The sequence below is a fragment of the Apis florea genome, unplaced genomic scaffold (genome assembly GCF_048593485.1).
Source record: "Apis florea isolate Af1SG1 unplaced genomic scaffold, ASM4859348v1 contig_3391_pilon, whole genome shotgun sequence".
In the NCBI taxonomy this organism is placed as follows: domain Eukaryota; kingdom Metazoa; phylum Arthropoda; class Insecta; order Hymenoptera; family Apidae; genus Apis; species Apis florea.
Genome location: NW_028256754.1, coordinates 3,243,552 through 3,266,091, shown reverse-complemented (window position 1 = coordinate 3,266,091; position 22,540 = coordinate 3,243,552). Strand labels below are relative to the sequence as shown.

The 22,540-nt window shown below is 32.8% G+C and overlaps 1 protein-coding gene across 3 annotated transcripts in view; it reads left to right on the top strand.

The window, feature by feature from the left end:
* Positions 1–22,540, top strand: part of nrm (neuromusculin) — a 378,011-nt gene that overhangs the window by 348,582 nt on the left and 6,889 nt on the right. For 2 of the 3 annotated variants that reach the window (XM_086912574.1, XM_086912575.1), the window contains 2 exons: positions 9,624–10,250; positions 12,534–13,280. In XM_086912574.1, coding sequence (XP_086768700.1) covers positions 9,624–10,250; positions 12,534–13,277 — 1,371 coding nt within the window. In that variant the 3' untranslated portion in view covers positions 13,278–13,280. The remainder of the gene's footprint in view (positions 1–9,623; positions 10,251–12,533; positions 13,281–22,540) is intronic. The other variant, XM_086912576.1, reaches the window with a different exon arrangement.

The following is a 22,540-nucleotide window of genomic DNA, read 5'->3' as shown; positions in this document are numbered from 1 at the left end:
AACGCTGATTATTATTTGCCTGGTCCAATTCGAACGCGGTGATGAAATTGACGCGGAGTTATTAGTTTTGGGAAGGGAGAGGATAAAAATATTTGGAGAAAATTGAATGTATACAGAGTGTTAATACGTTTGTTTAGGACATTTTTGGAGAGTCGACAAATCGAGATTCTACGAAAGTGTGTGTATAAATAATTTATAATTTATTAAATAAGAATTAAATAAGATCGATATTTTTAGATATTTTAGACGAGTTTAAGATAGTTTATTTTATCTGATTCGAGTAATTTTTATTCGGATGAAGACATTTTGAAATTTTTTCTTTTCAAATTAAAATTCAGATAAGATTTTCTATAACTCCTCATTTTAATTTGTTAAACTTATTAATTTATATTTTGCGTCAAATATATGAATTCTAGAAGTGAAATAAATAAAATGAAAAAAATTAAGAAAGAAAATTGTTTTCAAAAATTGCAGAAAATAATAATATTCATAAATAAATGATTACGATTATTCATAATTTATCTTATTATCCATAGTTGAATATGTAAGAAATTAAGCAAATATTCGGAATATTCTGAGCAGCAATGTAGGTCACATTGTGTCGGATGGGAATAAGTGATTTAATATTTGATAGGAAAAAAGAAATAAAAGAAATATTCAAAGAATACTATCATTCTCGTTACACGAGAGACGAAAAATAGATAATCCGCATTTATCTACGCTTTCTCGAATATTTAATGGATTATAAATGATTTGGGGATAAAAATCGTATCGAGATCTCGCGAGAGATGAAATGTTGAATTTTTCTTCGTTTGGATACAGCAATTCGTCCGACCTTCTTTTTCTTTCTCTTTGAACTATGAGACTATTTGCATGAAAGATTAAAATTTATTTTTCTTTCTACCCTTAAGAAAATATTAAAGTTATTTGTGAATTGTTATGAATTGCTTTTTAATTTAATATATCAGTAAAAATCAAATATAATTTTTTGGACGAAATATAATTTTTAATATAACAAGTACAACGACGCAATGTAATAAATAATTCACTTTTATCCTTGACAAATTTTTATCTCTGTCAAAAAATTAAACGATCCGATAAATTCGATAAATTTTACTTATTAAATTATCAATCATTTAAACATAAAACATAAATTATTATAAAAGCAAAAGTTGAAGGAAAAATTATCCTCCCGAATATTCGTCACGTTTAACGTTACAATCATATTTGTAACAAATAAAAACATTATGTAAATACAGATTATAGAAAGAAATGATTAATATTATATTGTATGTACAGAAAATATGAATGTCAGAGCAAATTAACATACGCTAATTACCTCGAACGAAACGTTTCTGTAATTTATTGTATTTAAACGACTACTTTGTAATTATAACCGGAACACCTATTCGATTTGTCATATTTTAAAGATTTTGTATCACGTGTTCGAACGTGTAATAATCTATGTATCTTTCGACACGCTTCGTATGAATTAGCAGTTTTACTGTAAAATCGATGGCATCGAGCTGAAACAAGTCTTTCCATTTCTTTAATTCGTCACGGCTTCGAATCGTGTTCGAAATTCGATTATTTCGATCAGTCACTGCCTTCTTCAAAATTTCTACAAATTCGAAAAATTTATCCAAATCGTGAAACTATATTTTCCACGTTTATTGCAACAATGTTGAGTTTATCCAAAAATTACTTAAAATTACGCTAAAATCAGTATCATTTGTTGAACAATTTCGTTAAATACTTTACAACATTTTCTAAAATGCAAATCATCCACTAATTGATTTTTCTCGATCGAAATTTCTTTCAAAAACGGTTCAAGAATATTTTTTTCGGCGACGACAAAGAAAAATTCAAAAGGTATTCGTTTGGGAATTGTTGGCGCCATTTTCTTCTTCCTGATGGCCCTTGGATTTCCTCTTACTCTTTGAGGGCTGATATGACGAAAAGCAAATTGAATTGGTCCGTTGGGAAGAGTTCATGCTCAAAATGATCAAAGTTATCAGCGGATAGAAGATGGGGGAGTAAACCCGTAACGCTTTTTTTTACAAATCATCCGTAAGATTTAGCGGTGATGCGAGAAACTTTTTCCTTTTCTAGCTTTTTATTTTTCAATAAAAAAAAACCGATTTCTTTTTTTTTACAGTTTTTTAAGAATTTTTTTTTCGTAAGTCTCAAAGATAGCCACGATCTTAAATCCAATTTAATTTTCGTCCGTGTTAAAGAACTTTTTTAATTTTTCGTGCCACTTTCAAAATTTTTCTAAATTTTTCTCGAGATTTCTCAAGATCTTGGAAGAAAATTTTTAAATTTAAAATCTCCCTCTCCCTTTCTTTCCTTTTCTCTTCAATCGGAAGTTAGAAGAAAATTTCAAGTATCTTTTTAATTCGAGCGTCTTGCTCCTTCTCTCGGAAAAGAAATGATCAAACTTCCTCTTTATTCTATCCTTCCCGCTAAAGCTCGCGTACTTAAAATCATATCATAAATGAATCAAAGAGAAAGGGAGGAATTCGAATATCTGCCTTGTAAAAGATAATGGTTAAACGTTTTCATTTTAATAAAAATCGAGAATACAATCTGAATTGTGTTAAGATTCTCTTAAGATAAGCTAAACGCGTGGAAAGATTTCAAAAGAGTTTAACCATTGGTTGTGTTAAATTGGTGCTCCTTATTATAAAGATGTTGACGATCTCTTCAACAAAAAAATTGATATATATTTCATCGTAGGATTATATTCTTTGTAATTACCGATATTTCACTTTTTCTTTTTTAAATATATAGATAAATAATGGTTGTTAACGATATGTAAAATTATTTTTACAAATTATATTCAAAGTGAACTTATATACTTAATCATATATTATATATCAAACTTATATAAAGTTCAAATTTTACTTAATGATTCGAAAAATTTGATATCGTAACGAAGGATCATAATTTTCCTTAAAGATAAACACGAAAAGAAAGATAATAAACCAAGAAAATATTTGAATTCTAGCATTTCAATAACATATTATATCTGTAATACACTAATACATCGACTATACTAATTTTTATATTTTCGTTTCCAATTATAATAATCCTTTCCATACCAGAAATAATTCCAGTCCGTGAAACATAATTCCACGTCGCGTTAAAATACTCCCACTCGACCGCTAAGTGGCATGAAAATCGGAAAATCAACAAAACGAGTTGCATCCTCCTCCTCCTCCACCACCCCTCCCCTGCGGTCTTCGTTTATAATTACCATCGTTGACAAACATTCTCCAAAACATTTCACGCGCGCGATGCGGGTAATAGAATAATCGGGGACGGGCCAGGTTAATCTCGAAAACGTAAATAACATCGTATAGAGCGGTGTTATGGCGATGGGTTGAATTTATTGTCGGCGATCCACCGATTTTAATTGGCAAGCCTGTTTACGTTCCACCTTGGAACACTCTCACCGCAGGCGGTGAAATTAAAAAGAAAAAGTGGTCTTAATTATTAAAGGGTTAATCCAAAACAATAAGATAGCTCCCTCGTGATGGCTCCTCTGCTTCGTTAAGAAATAATTCTACCCCCTTCCTCCCTTCTCGATCTATCTCGTTTCATTCTGATCTTGTGTCGACGACACAATGCGTATAATTATGCATCCTAATGCGGAAAATCCATTAATGTTAAAAATTATTCCACGATGGAGGGAATTTTGGTTCGGTTAGGGTCGAGAATTACAATAGTAAACAGTAGTGATTTATTTTGTTATTCGGTGAACAATGATTTCTAATTCTCCTTTTTTTTTTTTTTTTATTAGATTATTTGTAAATGAAAGTTTTGGTGAGTGGAAAATAGAAATATAAGAAAGATCACGTTGAATACACTTTACATTAAAAGAGCATTGGGTTAAATGAATTCTATCGGTATTGTTTATTTGGTAATACTTGCTTCTCCATTTCCCGCGCGATATTCGCCACGTGTATTATGATAATGGTAATTTTACGTTACGTAAATTTCTGTTTGAATGTGAATGATAATATAACAGTAAGTAAGTTAATGTTTATATCGTATATTCAACGCAAAAGCGCAAAATTAAAAAACGAAATTATACAATTTTGCCGGTATCTTTTATCGGATAGAACAAGTGGCTTTTAATTTGGATAAGAACAACGACGAAGCTAAAATCACTTCTTATCTATAATTTACATTTCCTCGAGTTTAATCTTCGAATCCAAAGTGATGAAATATAAAAAAGGAAACGTCGATCGAAAATAATTCGCGCGAAAATGCTATACAATTTTTTCTACAGTGAAACAGTTGTCCCAAATTGTGCGAACGAGTAAACAAGAAACGTAGAAACGTCAAAAAATATCCATCCGAAAAATTCATCCTATTTCACCCGAGAAAAACCGTATACGATCGCCTACGCTCGTTTAAAACAAAAATCAACAAAATTATTCACGAATGAAACCTCATAGAAAAACGGAGGAGGGGATAAACCTTTCAACCTAATAATTCGGCGAAAAGTATTGCTCTCGCTCTCTCTCCCATTGGAATTGCAAAGCAGCTTCGCTAAAAAACGCTCGTCGAACGACGAGCGTTCATCGCAGTTTTCGCCTGTGTTTTGCCAGGGGAAACGTTTAACTGAAAACTGGCAACGCGCTTCGCCGTCCACTTTCGACATCAAAGAGCGGATAACAATGAATAAAAGTTCCCTCCCCGCCCCCGATGGGGTGGAGAACGCCCCTAATTTCGGAAATGGAAACGAGCGAAACTTCTGGGGCCGTGATCACGTCAAGGAAGCGTTATTGTTCCGATTGAGGGTGAAACCGGCGGGGAGGGAGGCGAGGGAAAAATGTCAGAAGAGAAAATAATTAGCCCGCGAGGCGAAGTTCTCATCAACGAGCCGGACACAGGTCAGATCAGATCGTCTAAACGAGTTGTTCGAGCACCACGAGTTGATCTTCGAGAATTTTCTGGAATTGGAATTTGATTATCTCGCTTTGCGGATCCTTTGAATTTTGTATTTCTTCATTTTTCAAGAAGGAAATTTATTTAGAAAAGTATAAACTAAATCTCGAAAGATGAAGATTTCTTTATACACGTTAAAGTTTGACATGGTTTCTAGAAAAATGTCATTTATAAAACCCGATTAAACTTTTCTTTAAACAATTTCTACGAGAAGAACTTAATCTTAAAACATTGTATTATAAATAAATTCGTGCTTCTTGCTCATTCCATCGTTCAAATTGTTCGTGCAGAACAGACGAGGAATTAGTCCATTCTCCACTAAATCCTCCAAAATTTCCGGGTGTGTGGGGGACGATGACAATGGGGCGGGCATGATCATCCATCTTGACACTTTGAACCAGCCAGCCAGCAGGATCAATTTCCTAGAGACGCTAAATAATCAGCGAGTCGATAAATGTTGGCCAATTTGCATCTCACGTTGCCGGGCCGGTCCTCCTGTGATTACGCCATGGAATTGCCACGATGGCTGATTAAAGATGCAACGCGGCGTCGAGCGCCCTTCAAAGCCCTTTCGACGGCCGCTGCGACGCTTCAACCACCCTCCTCTCGGGCTCGTCCATCCATTTCAATAATTGCGTGCCTTACCTGATCGGCCAACTGTAACCTGTTGTTGCATTGCATTTGCCCCTCTTTTACCGCCGTGTTTGACCTTTTGCAAGCGGTTGTCGATTCGTTGTTTGTTGTTGTCGCAGCCAACCCTTCCCCAATTAACGAACCGATACGTGTTCGACGATTAACGTTGCTCGATAATTGAGCGCATTGGGAAATTGAGGAAGACTATTAGGCATGGCGGATGGTGAATGTGTAAGGGTTGTTCGAACTCGGCCCTTGGCGGAGGTTGGGGAAGGGGGTTAATTGCGGCTCCTTTCAGACAAGCGGTTACAAAGTTGCGAGGAAGAGTTTTTGAGGAGGAGATAGAGTGGGAATCGATGTTGCGAGGCAGGATTTTATTGGGGGAGGGGTGAATGGATGTTTGGAGGAATTTGTTGGAATTGGAGTCTGGTCTCTGGTCCAAGTTGGGGAAAAATGGAAGGGTTGAAAGAAGGAGAGATTGATTTCGGAAAATTAATATTCGTTGACAGTTTTGGATAATATATAATTCGAAAGATGGGATGTTTTAATCGCTGTAAATATTCGTATAATACTTCTTTTTGAATCTTTTCAATTAAAATGAAATTTCGTTGTTTTCGACTAATTATTATTATGAATGTATTATGAATGGGAGAGTTCGATTGAAAAAAAGATTTTAAAATTTTGGGATTTTTTTTTTTTCAATTAAAATGAAATTTCGTTGTTTTCGACTAATTATTATTATGAATGTTGGGAGAGTTTGATTGAAAAAAAGATTTTAAAATTTTGGGATTTTTTTTTTAATTAAAAATTAAATTCATCGGCACGAGTATGGGCATCATTATCATTTTATAACATGCTTCTCTTCAATTTTTGCGAGTAATGCGGCCAGTAATCTCGCTGGAACAATGCGCCTTAATTTACTCTTTAAATTAACCCACTGACATAAAAAAACATAAACCGCTCTTTGTTCTTTTGAGGATACCGATGAAAGGAGTTGAGTGGATTAAATGCACGACAAACGAGATTGTTAATATACATAATTGCATTTACCATGCCATTTAACTTCAGCATGTCAATTTAACAAAAGAAAAATTCGAATACCGGGCCAGGTTAAATTACTTTTTTAATTTTCCTACGTTTAATTACGAGTAAATTGTATAAAATATCTTCATTGTATTCGTAATTAGAAAAGGATTGCGATTTAAGATTGCAAGATAATTTTCATTGTTTCACAAGATTCACTCGTTTCATCCCTTCATTTTGTAGAGAGGAGCGCGATTTGCCCTACTTCCAAGACTTTTAAAGACTTTCGTGTCGTTATAAAATTAATCAAATTAAATCATAAAGTTGAGTTACATACCAAGTTTACGTCTGCAAAGTTTTTCAACATCGAAGTGCTCGTTTTGGGACGAGCATGATTAAAATTTAATATTTTTTACACGAAACAAACATCTTCTTGCTGTAAAGTAAAAATATCCGTACTGCGAATGTTCCCAAATTTGCAATAAAATAAATTAAAAATAATTTCACAATAATTATTTATAACATCAGATGAATTAATCCTTTGCAAAAAAAATGTATCTCCAATTATTATTATCCATTGTATTAATTAATTCCATCATAAAATGCATTTCACCAGCAGCAACTATTATAAAACTTGCAAACGGATCAATCCAAAAAAAATAAATAAATAAATAAATCGTGCATCTATTTAGCAACCCGTAATTCATTCGACTGGAACCCATCGCCACGCGGTGGTAAAGCGAAACAAAAGATTCCAAGCTGAAAAGTGTCGCGGAAACTTTTCGCGCCGACGAGAATCAACCGCCTAAACCGTGAAATTCGTTCGGGGATGGCGAGATGGTGGCGTCGATAAAGCAACGGCCTCTCTTGTGTGTGTGTGTGTGTAGCAGAAGCGTGAAGGGTTAATGAATGGATATTCAGGCGAATCCGTGCAAACCACGGGCCCGTCACGCCGACGTCCGTTGGTAAACGGGAAACGAGTCGTGGCCGTCATAAATCGTCATCGACGCGGCGGATTGATCGATATTGCGCATCGAGGCCGTGTCAAAATTACACAGAGAGATAACATATTAATTCTCCAACACCCAACTCCTCGTTCCAACAAATTTACTCGCGAATCTTTTCGCACGCACGATCCTCTCTCTTGTGTAATATCGTTTTTCCTTCTTTTTTTCAGTCGATTTATCGGGAAAGCTATTATTTAATTTTTGGATCTTGATGATTTTCTTCTTTTCTTTTTACTGCGTCGTTTTTTTAATGCTTATCAGTCTGAACTGAATGTTGTAAAAAGGTTTTAACTTGCAGTTAAAATGTATTGGAAAATTGTCAAGAGAGTGGAACTTTTTTTTTTTTTTTTTTTTTGTGAAAATAATTATCCAAGTATTTTTACGTCATATCGATCGATTTTCTTTTTTCTTAATTCTCTATGGATTGTGACGACGATTAATTTTTCAACATTGGCACTGGAATCAACGTGACCAGGTAAGTGGAATGATCAGAGAACAGAGTGGAGCAGCTATAGAGCAGCTTGTTTCCTTTTTGTTCTTTCTTTTTTTTTTTTCTTTTTTTTCTCTCTCTCTCTCTCTCTCTCTCGCTTTTTATTCGCCCGTTGATCTTGGAAGAGCCTGGAACCGACTGACAATTTTGCCCGCTCAGATTGAAATGAAGCAAACGCGACAATAGCCCTCTCGATGACCGGATCTCATTCTGCAGCCAGTTTGCCCGTTTCGCCTGTTTGCTTGCACGGCGCTAGTTGACATTTCGAACGACAATAGCTCGGCCAATGGTTGGTGAACGGATTTTTTGGACAAAAAACGGTCTCTGTTACGAATGAGTATCTCTATCTCCGGTTTGGTGACGATAGCGGACAAACGAATGGATAGTGAGATAGTTTGGTATAATTTATATTCTTGTCATTCTATTGGAAAGAATATTTTGCAGTATTTTTTTTTTTATTTATTGCGTGTAATTGGATTAGAGATTGTATTTTTAAAGAGCCCTCTCGATAAAGTTAAATGAGATGAAAGAAAAAATATATTCTATAATTTTAAAATTATTTATATCACAAAAAAGAAAGTTTTATCTCATGCTTAACTCCATTTTGTCTTGAATATGCTTTACGTATTTTTTTCGAAGCAATGAACTGGCTGCAATTTGACGATTTGTACGAAACCCAAAGATAGTTCAGTGCGTGTGTCGAAAATTATCTGCTAGAGATATGTACAGAAGCATTGTGCGTTTAAAATAGGAATAATTCATTCGAGGAAGATTTATTTCAACGGATGATAGCATAAATTTCTCGCCTATTTTCCGCGTTAGAAACTTTCGATCGTGTTTTGGTGTTATTCGAAATTAAATGCGGAAATATCCCGGAACAATGGAAAGTGGATTAAATAATAGCTGCTTTTGTATTAACGGTTTGTGCAAAACAAATGAAAAATTGAATGATATTCGATTTTATTTCTAATAGAATCTCATTAATTAAAAATTATTTCCCATTTTTCTCACCACTGAACCGTCTCAAGGGTTTCAATTCTTTTCACTCCAATTATATCGAAATTATATCATCACAAATTACACTCAATATTATATTATTATACACCAAACTATTAGATTAATTAAATTTTACTTTGAGAACTAGCCAAAACAATAATATAAATATATTTAATATACAGGATCACTTATTTACTCCAATCGATTCTTCTTTAATGCTAATATTTCCTTCGATTTCTATCCATCCGATCTGACGGTATAAAGCAAGCAATGCAAACACAAACTACCAATCAAAAAGTAAATAAAATAAAATCCTCCTCCCTCGAACTACAAATTCGAATTTCAATAAACATCCATTGCAAACATTCATTGCGTAAAAAAAAAAAAAAAAACATGTTTTCTCGTATTTAAATCTCGTAAACGTCCATATAAAAAAAGACACATACGAATCGTAAGCAGATTGGAGTGGAAAGAGGGATGGAGCATAAGTAGCGGCCGGTTGTCTTTTGTTTTAGTTGGTTACCCCTATGTTTGCCCGAGTTTCGGCTTTGCATGGCACGTTGCACCACCACCACCACCACCATCATCATCATCATCACCGTTCCGTGCCGAGCTCGCCGTGCCCCTCGCGGCCGCCCAGCAGAACGGTGTCGCTATGCGACGCCAGTTCCGGTTACGAGTCGACCAGGAGCCATCTAGGCCCCCACTATAGCGACTACAACATGCCCAGGAGCAATTCGCCCGTGCTGAAGTACAACAGCTTGAAGCCACGGCGAAGGAAGAACAAGCGTTCCCAATTCTACTCGCTCAGATTGTGCCGAGGGGCCGAGAACGAGGAGCAGATCCACAGGAAGTATCAGCTTTACGCTATACCGATATACAAGTGCCCGCACAAGAGCGGGAGCGCGAGCACGGTGACCACGATCGTGAGATCGGGCACACCTTCGTTGTCCACCGTCGTGGATGCTCAAAGCGATCAGACTCGGTCGAGAGACGAGGAGGAAGGAGAAGAGGCGCCGAAGGCGCCACCTGTGCCCGCGCCCAGGAAGTGCAGGAGGACCGATCCCTCGAAGCACACGTATCAAAACGTCCCCACTCCCGTTTTTCCCACGAAAAACGCCCCGTTGCCCAATGGAGCCAAGGTTTGTCGACACTCTCGTGCCCCTTCTTCCTACACCCGTATTATTGGCCTGCCCCCCTCGAGGAGGAAGAACGTTGCTGCCTCCGTGAAAGGGATCCGTTTCTTGCGAGGGATTGATCGCTTGTTCCAACGGTGATCGATCGACGAATCTCTTTCCCTCTTGCGCCGTCTCCTTCTTTCTTACAACGTTCAAATGTTCAGTTCAGTGTTGATAAGGAGGGATGTTTTTCCGCGGTTTATTTAGCCGCGTTTCCATTTTTCATCGGATCGAACGTTCGTCGACTGGTTAAAAGTTGGAAAGATTATTAGCTTCTTTCTCAATGTTCAAATTTCGTTTAAAAAGTGGATCGTTCACGTTCGATACAACGTCTCTAATGAGTTTAATGGCTAATTACGGGCTTCAAAACATTTCAACACCAACACGACAGTTATTTTCTCGAATTATAACCGAGATTCTCGTGGAGAGGAACGATCCAGCGGGGGGCAGCAACGTAATTCGAGAGGAGGGGGCAAAGTGTAAATCCTGTCCTCCTTTCGAGCACCAGTCTCTGATAATTAGAGCATCTCTCGCACCAACTGCATGAGTACGATTTACGTTTCCGCAATAGATATAAAACAGCAGCTTCGAGAAAATAGGAGGTAGAGTTGCAGGAGTTGCCCAGTTATAATCGGAAATCATATTTTCCCTGCTAAGCTGGATCTGGCCACCTATGTAGCGAGCCGTCCTTGTGTATGTCGGCCGCTTATCAAGTAAGTTTCCACGCGCGCATACACCGAGACACACACAGACACAAGTTCGAATAACGACTCACACAACGTGGACAACGCACAACTCCGCTTGCCGCCAAGCTTTTCAACCCGATTCGTGAAAAAAGAAAAGAGGGGGGGAGGGTGGGGGGAAGGAGGTGAAATATTATTTCTCGAATCCTTTTAAGGGCGCCTGTCTCTGTATATCCTACCCTTTTTTCTCTTCCCAGTTTTCGTTACCTTTCATCCCGTTTCGTCTTTTTTTTTTTTTTTTTTGAAAACGTCTCTTTTGCACCGAGCCAAGTATTGTTTTAAAGAGACTGTAAAGAGATATTTACTCGGTGGATGCTGTACCACTGTAGAAACGGTGGAGATACGGCTCGCAAAGTCGCTTATCGCGGAAAGAAAAGGGAAGAAAATTCTTTTCAAGATGCGACGCGAGCTTCAAACGATCCAACCGCGTTATAACGAGTACTTTCGACTAGAAAGTAGTGGTAGCGCGATAACGATGTTTCGCTCATTCCCCGGATTGCTGTGCAAGTATGCGCGCGTTGGATTTACGTTTCAGGAGAATTCCGATCGATGGTCATTGCCTACTATTTTCAAATGAAATTTCGAGAGAGAACGAGATTCGAGTTGAAAGGATGATATTGTTATTTCTTTCAAGCAAAAGATACATATATATATATATATATATACTTTTTATCTTGAAAGTTATTGATATCCGTTTCGATGATATGTTTTTCGAAGAAAGTTTCTCCGAACTGTGGAAAATTTGTTAGAAAATATTCATTTTTTTTAGTTTAAAATTATTATTCGATTTAGAAATGGTTTGACGAGAGATATTGTCAGTCTTGGAAAAGGATATGAAATAATAGAAAAGATGAGAGGATGATAAAATATTGAAATGATAGCGGTGGATTTTACTTTTAGATAGTCTTAACAAAGTTGACTCGCGTGTCGATCAAATATGATGGACGTATCTTTTTTTAAGCATGTCGAAGCGACTCGAAAATCAATATTATTAATCATACATGATAGACACATTGTTTGTAGATCTTGAAGCGCGATGACACGCGATGAAATAAATAATAACGGCATGGAAATTTCTCCGTTCAAATGTTATATCTGCCGATACGATCGATACTACGATATTCTCGTTCTATTCGTTTCCCGAATCGAACGAAAAAATTTCTATTAAAATTAATTCTCATTCATCATAATTCGTACACACTTATTCATTTTCGATCGTTTCAAAAAATCGAACAAATCCCACTGATTTAAGATTATAACGACGAAGAATTTCGAAAAAATTTCGTTTCAGCAATACGAACATTCTATTGAAAAAATTCACGGTAACGTTTATTATTGTATCGTCGAAAAAATAATCCCCATCGACCGAATCCCCCGTGTAATTATTCGAAATCGAAAGACGAGATAACATTTCGCCTCCGGCCCCGATATCGCGATAACCGGGCATTAACGACACCTATCCCGACGGGCGTATCCCCCCAGCGACTAACCGTGCCTGTTGCAGACCGACAGCCTCTACAACTACAAAGAACACTACCAGCAACAGCACAGGCAGGAGATGCAGCAGTACAGCTACCCATTACCGAGCAACAGTTCCAGCCAACTAACACTGCCACTAACGCGCAGCCTCTACCACTCCTCGATAGTTAGCCCCTTACAGACCTCGTACGTGCACGCGAACAGCCGGCCGCCACCTTTCGCTCAGCCCAACGAGAATCACATGGGCGAGGAGCAGCAGAATTACGCGAACCACGACCCCGCGAGACAGCCGCGCCGCCACGCGGCGAACCGGTCGAGCGAGCGGGGCCAGAAATACAGGAAGCACAAGCGCGGCGAGAGGAAGCAGAAGCAGAGGCGGCCGGTGGACTCCTCCGCCTCGAGGAGGGCGGAGACGTACGCGAGCGCCCCCTCCTGCGAGACGAGTTTTCACCAGGTGCAGGAGCTCGGTATACCCGAGACGTACAAAATCTCTTATCCCCATTACTACGAGGACGACATAGCGGAGTGTCCCACCGATTATCACAGAACGAATCCTAGCTCCCGCCAACAGATATGGGAACGGCAGTCGTCTAACCGTTGCCCGGCAGAGGGCGCCACGCATTACGCGGACACGGGCGACACGAAGAGCAGGAGCAAGTCGAAGAGACTGTCGTCGAATTTGGGCGACGGGAGATCGCCGTCCGCGCCTACGATAATGCAGTACGCCGAGCTGCACTTCCGGGACGTCGGTCAGGAGATCGATGTCTAAAAGGTCAGTCGATATAGGGGGAGGAGGGGAGTAGATTTGTTGGATGGATTCACGCTGTGGGTGATGGGTAAATAGCGTAGGAATAGCGTGGGGTGGGGGCTTGGGCTTGCGATTCGGGCGGGATCGGATGATGGGATGTGTTGGCACTTCTGCTTTGCCAATTAAGATCGTAGGAATAATTTTCCAGGGAGAATGATGCTATTTATATTAATGAGACTTTAGGATGGATTTGATTGGTTTGAGAAGCGCGTTAATTATAGATCTAGTTATTGAAAGTGATAAACTTGTGTACAGTCCGAGTTGGGTTCAGAAATGTGATATATCGAAGCCCCTCTCTCAGCCCGATCTCAGCCTGAATGTTTCTCTTTGAGAATTCAAAACTTGAGACTTGAGAGATTAAATATATGCATTTTATAGAGGAAGAAATTTTCAAATTGTGGAATTTTAACTCTTTTGCATCTGTGGACGAGATATCTCGTGATGTAATCTAAAATAAAAGAGATATTTTCGTTTGACGTGTTTTCTTATCGAGATAAGAGATATCTTGTGGAAATCAGATTTTGAAATCAAAATGTGTAAAGATCGATGAATTATTGTGTAATGATTGTGTAATTGATGAACATAAATAAGATCAAAGATAGAATATGTTTTTATTTTTATTTCTTTAAAAACAATTTTAATTATCTCGTTCATAGATGCAAAAGGATTAATTAGAGGAAAGTATATTAATATTATTAAATTTATTAAATATGTATTTGAAATAGCAAATAGTGAAAAATTTCCTAATATTTATAATCTACAGCGTGAATTCTTAATCAATGTTACGATTAAAATATCATTAAAAAATTATATATTCTTCGAAAAATTAAATATTTTCATTGTTGTTAAAAATAAATTTAGGTTACTATCAATTATCAGATAACTTTGTTAAATATCATTTGGATTCTTAATTTTGCAACATTAAAGGAAGGTAGGAAAAGTTAATTTTATTTTTAAATTACGTTATGTTGTACTTTTACATTGATTCTTTTTGAAGTTTGATATTTTTTATGCAATGCAACCGCCTTTTTTCGTTTGCATTTGTTTTTGGGTGTGTTTTGTTACCTTTGTTTGCTTTTTTTTTTTTTGCATACGCTTTTCAGCTTGCCGTTTTATGATTTCAATAAAAATTACCATTTTTATCTTTTATTTCTCGTATAGACAGCAATATTATTGGTAAGTATCTTAGTTGTATTCAAAGAAAAAAAAAATTAAAAACGAAAAAGAAAATCTCATGTGAATGAAACAAATTGTAAATTGTACGATATATAAAACAAATATTTTCACAGAGGAATTTTTCTGATGAATGTCAGTGGCATTATGTTTACGCGAATATTATAAATTTTTTCAAATGGATTGAAAAATGTTCGCATACGAATTCCTCATAAAACTTTTGCAAATTTTCATGCGTTTTATCAATTATCCAATATATAAAAAATAACGTTGCAAAATCTTTCTTGAAAAAAACGTAAAAATTGAAATAAATTGTTTTATAAAAATCTGTATTGAATATGGCGTTAAATATGGATAAGCGTGAAAACCTTTAAATTTTTTATTTACCTTTATTGAGTAATTAAAAAATTTTGAAAAATAATTAACAACGTAAACGAAGAGAAAAATTAAAAAATAAATGCTGAAAAAATATATTGAACAAAATTTTATAAAGATATACAAAGGATGATTCCTTGTGCAAAGATAAAGAATATAGAATAACAATTTTCAATACATAATTTCGTTTTTGAGAAAATCAATGCGTGTACTGAAAAATGGATTATAAAATTGCAATAAATTATGACATTATTACAATTATGATCACAATATGATCTAAGTACGAAGAAACTTCACTTCAATTGACTCTATTTCTCCATGCATTTCTCTGCATAAAACTTTATAATCGATTTTCTCGAAAAGGAAATCTTTTTATCAAAAATTTTCATTCTACGTTTTCGATTTACTTTTTCCTCGAGAAATAAAATATACTTTCGATATACTTTTACTTTTATTATTCAATATATTTTTCCAACGTTTATTTTCCAATTTTTATTAATATTATCTCCAGAATATTCAATCATTCAATAAAGATAAACAGAAATTTAAAATTTTCTGTCGACATCCAATGTTCAATATAAGATTTTCACAAAACGATTTATATCATAATTTTTTTCAAATTTCTATCGTCGATCTCCGGTACATTGGGTGTATCATCCATCTTCTGATAAATTTTCCAAATACATTGTTGATAATTATCGATTTTGGTCCAGCAAAAGAGAGTCGTAGGAAAATTTTAAATCGAGAGTCAAGCGGTGTCCCTTGCAATCATAATGATGCACGACGCTGTCATATACATAACAATTGTATCTAAATGTTTGTTCGTAGGAGGGTCAGCAGACAAAGAGCGATACGTACATTTACTAGGACATTTTGGCGTCCGACATGCCTTGTAGGTACATTGTATTCTATGAATTACGTCGTATTGCTTAGATTTGTTATCAGTATGGCGATCGATTCAAACGTACGCGTAACAACGTACGGACAATGAACCCTCTTATTTGTAGAAGAAGCTTTCGATATTGTAGTTGTTAATCCTTTGCACTTGAAAATACTTACATACGTGCAACAAATATTTTGCTTGGTTGTTACAACAATTTCGTTAAAAGGGACTTGATCGAAATTAATATTTGTTCAATATTTTCGAACGAATGGAAAATTCGAAATCATTTCGTTCTCATTCGATTAATTTTTGAAATTTATTGCGCTGAGAAAAGATTTAATCGCGATAAATCGTGAAACGTAATTGGAGGATCTCGTGTCTCTGTCTCGTGATTTTTTTTTTAATTTAAAGAATTTCGTACATTGTCCATAAGTTTCAGAAAAATATTTTACTTTTTGTCAGTGATGGGATCGAGTTCAATGTTCAATTTTATCAATATTTAAAATTGTTTATCTATGCTGATCATAATAGACGCTTCCAATTGCTAATCTTTTTGTGCAAATAATCAATATATCGAGTAGAAAGAAATCAATTACTATTTAATATTATAAACAGAAGACTTATTTGATCTATTTAATCTTACAACACTTGAATTTATTTATGAAATTTATTTCTTTTTTCACAATAATTCAAATCTTTATATTTAGATTTAAAATTATATCCCATCGCTATTTGTTAATTGTTCTCACAAATCTACTTATAATAAAATTATAAGTTTCTCAAGTGCGTTATCGAATTCTTGTCGCGATAAGGGAGTCGTCTCGTAAGATTATATTTTTCTGTGGTCTTTTTATAATCGTGTGCTAGTTTTTAAATTGATAATATCTTATCGATGAGTGACGCCAATTACATAATAGAAATCATATCTGAATGAAAGATACGATGGAATTAATTTTAAATATCTCAAATAATTCTGAATCAATCTTCATTTCAAGTATTTCCAATAATTTTAACGAGTGTGTGTCGAATGATATTTCAATAATTTTTAAATAAATTCAAGAAAAATGGAAAGTAAAAAAAAATTTGTCAATTTTTAACAATTTAAAAATAATGCTTTATTAATGTATTATTAATGATTAATTAATAATTTGAAATAATTAATTCGACGTTAAACGTTAAGAGTTGCTTTAGTTTTCTAACAAAAATTGGAAATTTTTAATTTGTTTGTTCGAAATGGAGTATTTTTATTTTTAATCAAAGTTTCGAATCATTCCCCGAACTCGGCAGATGAATGAAAGAAGTTGAGCCAGAAAAGTAGCAAAAAGGTCACGTACGCGTAATAAACCCAATCGCAAACTTTAACAAACTATTGACTTCGAACTTATGGACGTTAGTGTAACTCAAATTTCCAATAGATGGTGTTTCAAATTAAAAACTTCCACCAATTACAAATTCTGTCGATATCTGTCTAAACAATAATAATAATTTCTGAAAATTCGAGATTCAAAATTGTCAATTGTTATATAATTTATCCATCATTTTATTTATTTCAATTTCTAATCTTATCTAAATAAATTAAATTTCCTTAAATATTATAATATTTTCAAATTAATAAAATATTAATATGTTAAATAATCAATTAACAAGTGCAAAGGATTCATTTGTCCTAATATCCACAAAGCACACTATGGCTTCTTTTATTTAGACGAAATTGCATCTGGAGGATGATTAATCACAAATCAAAGTCTTATCAATATGCAGCATGCAACGAGAAAAAGTAAAAAAGTTAAATACACAAACTTTTTATCTACACGGGGTAGAAACAGCATGAAATTTATCTTGACATTATGAGCTTCGCAGTTTAATTTTTATGAAATATTCAATTTGTAATGGATGAAATATATGCACGGTGTGTATATATTTATTTAGTATGTCGCAAAAGAAATTATAATTAAACGTTTCAATTAAATTTCGCGAAATATTGAGCAGAAGTTGTTGCACAGTGAAATATTTACATATCTAATTTAGCTGGTAAAAATTATTTGTATAGTTTATTTACAACATTAATTTTTTTTAAGATTTTTAAACGCAATAAAAAAATAGAATAATAAGTAAATTTAAACATATTTAAAAAAATGTTAACACAGAAAATACACTCTCGTGTACTTAAGTCATTGGATGTTTAGAAATCTTAAATGCAACTTAGTACTTACTTGTTAATTTATTAATCATTAATATTAACTTGTTGAGTTTATTTTCTTAATATCACAGTTATAAATATCTAAATATTTGTTTGATATATTTTTAATCACGATTCCATTTTCTATTTAATTGCAACTTCTTATGAATGATCCAGAAAATTAATGTATTTATAGCATTACATTTTTTACATTTATATAGTGAAATTATGCAATGGACTATTATTTCATGATTTAGTTAGAATATTGTTATATAGTTATATAGTTACATAGTTAATTTATATTATTACACTATTACTCTAACTAAATATTTTTTGTATCTTGTTATAACAAATGCATGAATTACTCGATTTTTATTTTCAATAACGTTTTACTCGTTTTATATTGCTTTTATTATTAAAATTATTAAAAACATATTTCCTTAAAATTTAAATTAGTTAATCACATTATGATATTCACTTTTCCATCTTGACATTTATAATTTTCAGTATAATTAACTTTCATGGAAATGTATCGATAAAACACACATTCATTATTAGAGACGATCAATTTTTAATCTCAATGATTTAACCTAAATCAAAATCAACTTTCAATCAGCTAAATCGATCGAATACTCCATTGTGCATTAACAAAATACTACATTTGAACAAACGAAAAATAGTTGTTCTCGTTACAACGTTCACGAAAGAAAGAAAAATCCTTATAATTCTAACCTGAATACGATTCATCATCGCTCGATGATCGTTTCACCCAGCTCATTTGTGCATGCCAAAATTAGAGTGATTGCAACAATAACTCCATGGGACGAGCCGCATTCTAGCATGATGCCTGTTTTTAAAACGTAGACAGAATATCGGCATATCGGTAGTTCTATTTTTGGCCGTGCGTGGCCTTTTCCTCGTTGTTCGATCTGTGAACAATATGCATTTACAATATCGAAAAATTTCAAGTTTTGCCATCGTGAATCGTAGGAAAGGAAACGTTAATATAAAATAAAAATCGCGAGAATATTACTTTTTCGTTTGTAGATGATAGATGAAAATATTGAGATCTTTAATGTTTTGATATTATTTTCCTTTTTTTTTTTCTTTTCTAAAATTAAAAATTATCTGTATATTTGACAGACACATGTCACGTGTATATTCAGTTTTTTATTTTATTCGTTCATTCATTCCATAACCTCGTACAAATATCATGTATATTTTGATGAATAAAGTAATATTATTTAAAAGAGATATATAATTTCGTATTGCATTCTCAATGAATATGAAAGATGTTTAATTTGCTTTTCTCTATACTTATGAAAATATATCTGTTTTCCATTGAACCTCGAAACCTCGTTTTAATTAAAAAATTGAAATCATTTCATTAAAAAGAAGAATGTTGGTTTAGTTAATTTCAATGAAAGCACTTAAAGCATAGAAAATTTAGTATTTTTTGTACATGTATTATTAAAACATGAGAAATAGGCAAAACGATATGAGGAAGTAAAAGGACTAAGAATTGGAAGTAGTAACACATTATACGTAGTCAGACACTCGTTTAATCCACGATATTAATCAGACACTTTCGCTCTTTTGCATTTTATTCGTTATATAGAAATAAAATTACGATGATAATTTTAATTGATAGAATATTTTAAGATGTATAAAAAATTATTAATTATTAATTTTAAATATGATAAGCCATGCTTGTACATATTATAATTATTCAAATAAATTATAAATATTTAATCAATACTTATTATAATTAATACTTATTATGTATTTATAATTATTACATAATAAATAATGAAAATAATTATAAATAAATTGCAAAGCATCATACATAATGAAAAATTTTATATATTATAAATTATTATATTATATTAAATTATTATGATATAATTCACGATCAATTCATAATTAAAATTTATAACAAATTTATAACGTTATAACTTTCGGTTCCTCGAACATATACAGGATAATATTTTTTATTATTTTTGAAAAATTACAAATAACAAAATTATAATGAAATCGTTAAAGATAGAAAATTATGACGATTAATATCGTTCTTAATTATACATATAAAAACTCATCATTTCAAATTTTTATAATATATAATTTTTGCGATGAGAAAATATAATATTTTTTTTTCTATATTTCCATTTATTCCCAAATTTTACAATAATCCTTTTAAATAATTTTTAAATAAATTTTTAATTCGATTTAACTAAAAAGAAAGATATTATAAAGCATGGTAAAATTATTGTCCCTTAGAATTTATGGATAATTTTTATTTAAGCTTCAAGATTGATAAAAGAACAATTATTTAAAAAATATAATGGAAGAAAATAAAAAAGAAACGGTACATAGAAATATATACGCATTATTCACTATTTTGATTTTTTAATTATTCCTTTCCATCCATGTATTTTTATATTACTAAAATATGGACTTTCATTTATCATATACAAATAGTATTTGAATTTTTGCATTTTGTACATTTATTTCGATGTTATAATCATTTGATCCCAACTTATTCCAACATATACACGTTTCTCATTATTTATTTTTATTTTACTATCGATTTTTTCTTTAAATTATAATGCTTCCATATTATTTTCCAATTTAAATAATTATGTTTAATTGACGTTTTTTTTTTATTTAACCATCAAATTTTATAATTAACAAAATATTTAATATTATAAGAAATTCATTAAATTAATTATTACTGATAGATAGAAATTTAATATGTATAAATAAATTTAACAACGAACAATCTCAATATAAAAATACACAATTAATGAAATGTTAAATAATGGTTCAACTATTTTATAAAAATTAAATAGTAATGTAAAAAAATTCAAAAAACGAAAAGAATAACCAAATTTACATTTTGATAAAAATTGTCATTCTTAATATTTAATCATATAAAGATAGTGATAAGATATGAAAAAGCAAGAAGATGATGAATAAAGGGATAAGAAAATGAGATGAGTAAAGTTTCAGGGTTAAAACTTGAAAAGATAATATGGTTCTGATAAAATGTATATTTCAAGCCATCTTTTTTTGTAAAGTAAATTATTCTGAATTTTACATATTCATAACATTAAAAATGTATACAAGTTTAAGAATATATTTCATAGCTTTACAAGTTTTGAAATTGCTATTATACATAGCAAAATTAGAGGTATCAGGTTTTATGATCATTATCAATTCACTGCAAGTTTTAAACTTTAAACTTTATAATTCTGAATGAGTTAGATTCATATTTGATTAATCTTCTTTACACCATAATGTAAAAGCAGTTAATATTATCATCATCATGTTTATAAGAGCTTCTCTTATTGAAATTACTTATAATTTTTATCATTTGTTTCAGTTGCATTATATCAATGACCTTTTTATTACATATCTGAATCCTACTAATTGGCATTAAATATGTAAACAATTTGTATATCTGATTGTGAGTTAATTACCAAAATATCGAATAGATAATCTAATCATTAGAATAATTTATTTCTGCGAGTATAATTAATAATACATGTTATTATTATTTACTGGCACAATAATTATTATACATTTTACAATTAACTATTACGTTATTTGATTATATTATACAACTAATATGTAATATTATCAATCTCCAAGATTAATTAATATGCAATATTATCAACTTTCTATGTTAATCTTATTTCATACTATATTTTTATACTTTATTTTGATTGATTAACTTCGCACAATACCATTTTCATTAAATACTATTTCAATTATCATACCAATTGATTTTCCAATCGGTTTGTTTAATCTTATCTGAAACTAAATCAACCGATTCTTACTCGTTTCCGGTTTACAGAAAGCATTTTCAATTATCTCTGTTAACACGCGCTCACAACGTGGCCAACAATACCTCCAACTTCTACCATCTATCATTAAACAAAACATAGCTGAGATTCTGTTGTACAGACAGAACAGTAGTAGAATACCAAGAATAATTCCCATGGATCAATTCGATTCATCTAAAACAAAGAGGCGATATGATACTATAGTATTAGATTGATACTGAAAGTATTACTTGATTATTAGAATTCACTTGTTATATATATAGCAGAAGAAACATCGTTCAAGATGTACTATTGAATATTAAAAATTCATACATGATAATGAAACGATCAAAACTATTTAAATTTAGAATTTCCAGAAAAATACAATCATAAAATTTGAAGCAATTCAATTTCTATAGAATTCTTATATTCTTCATGAAATTTATAGAAAAACGTAAGAACTATTCATTGCTCGCTGTAGCAGTTGAAAGAAGCAGTTGGTGTCTGAACATAAGCCCTTATTCCACTTCCTCATCATTATTCATTCCCTTTTCTATGCAGCTTCTGACCTCTGGCGCCATTGTCGAGCACTAAAAATTTTGCCAACCGCCATCACAATGGCCCGCGTTCCACGAAAAACTTCATTGTCAAAAAATTTGTAACATACGCCCCTCTTCCACCCATCCGTTTAAACGAATTCAAGAAAAGAAAGCAAATTATTATTATTATTATTATTATTCACAGTATATAGTTAAGAAACAATTGATATTTATAAATGAAACAAATACCG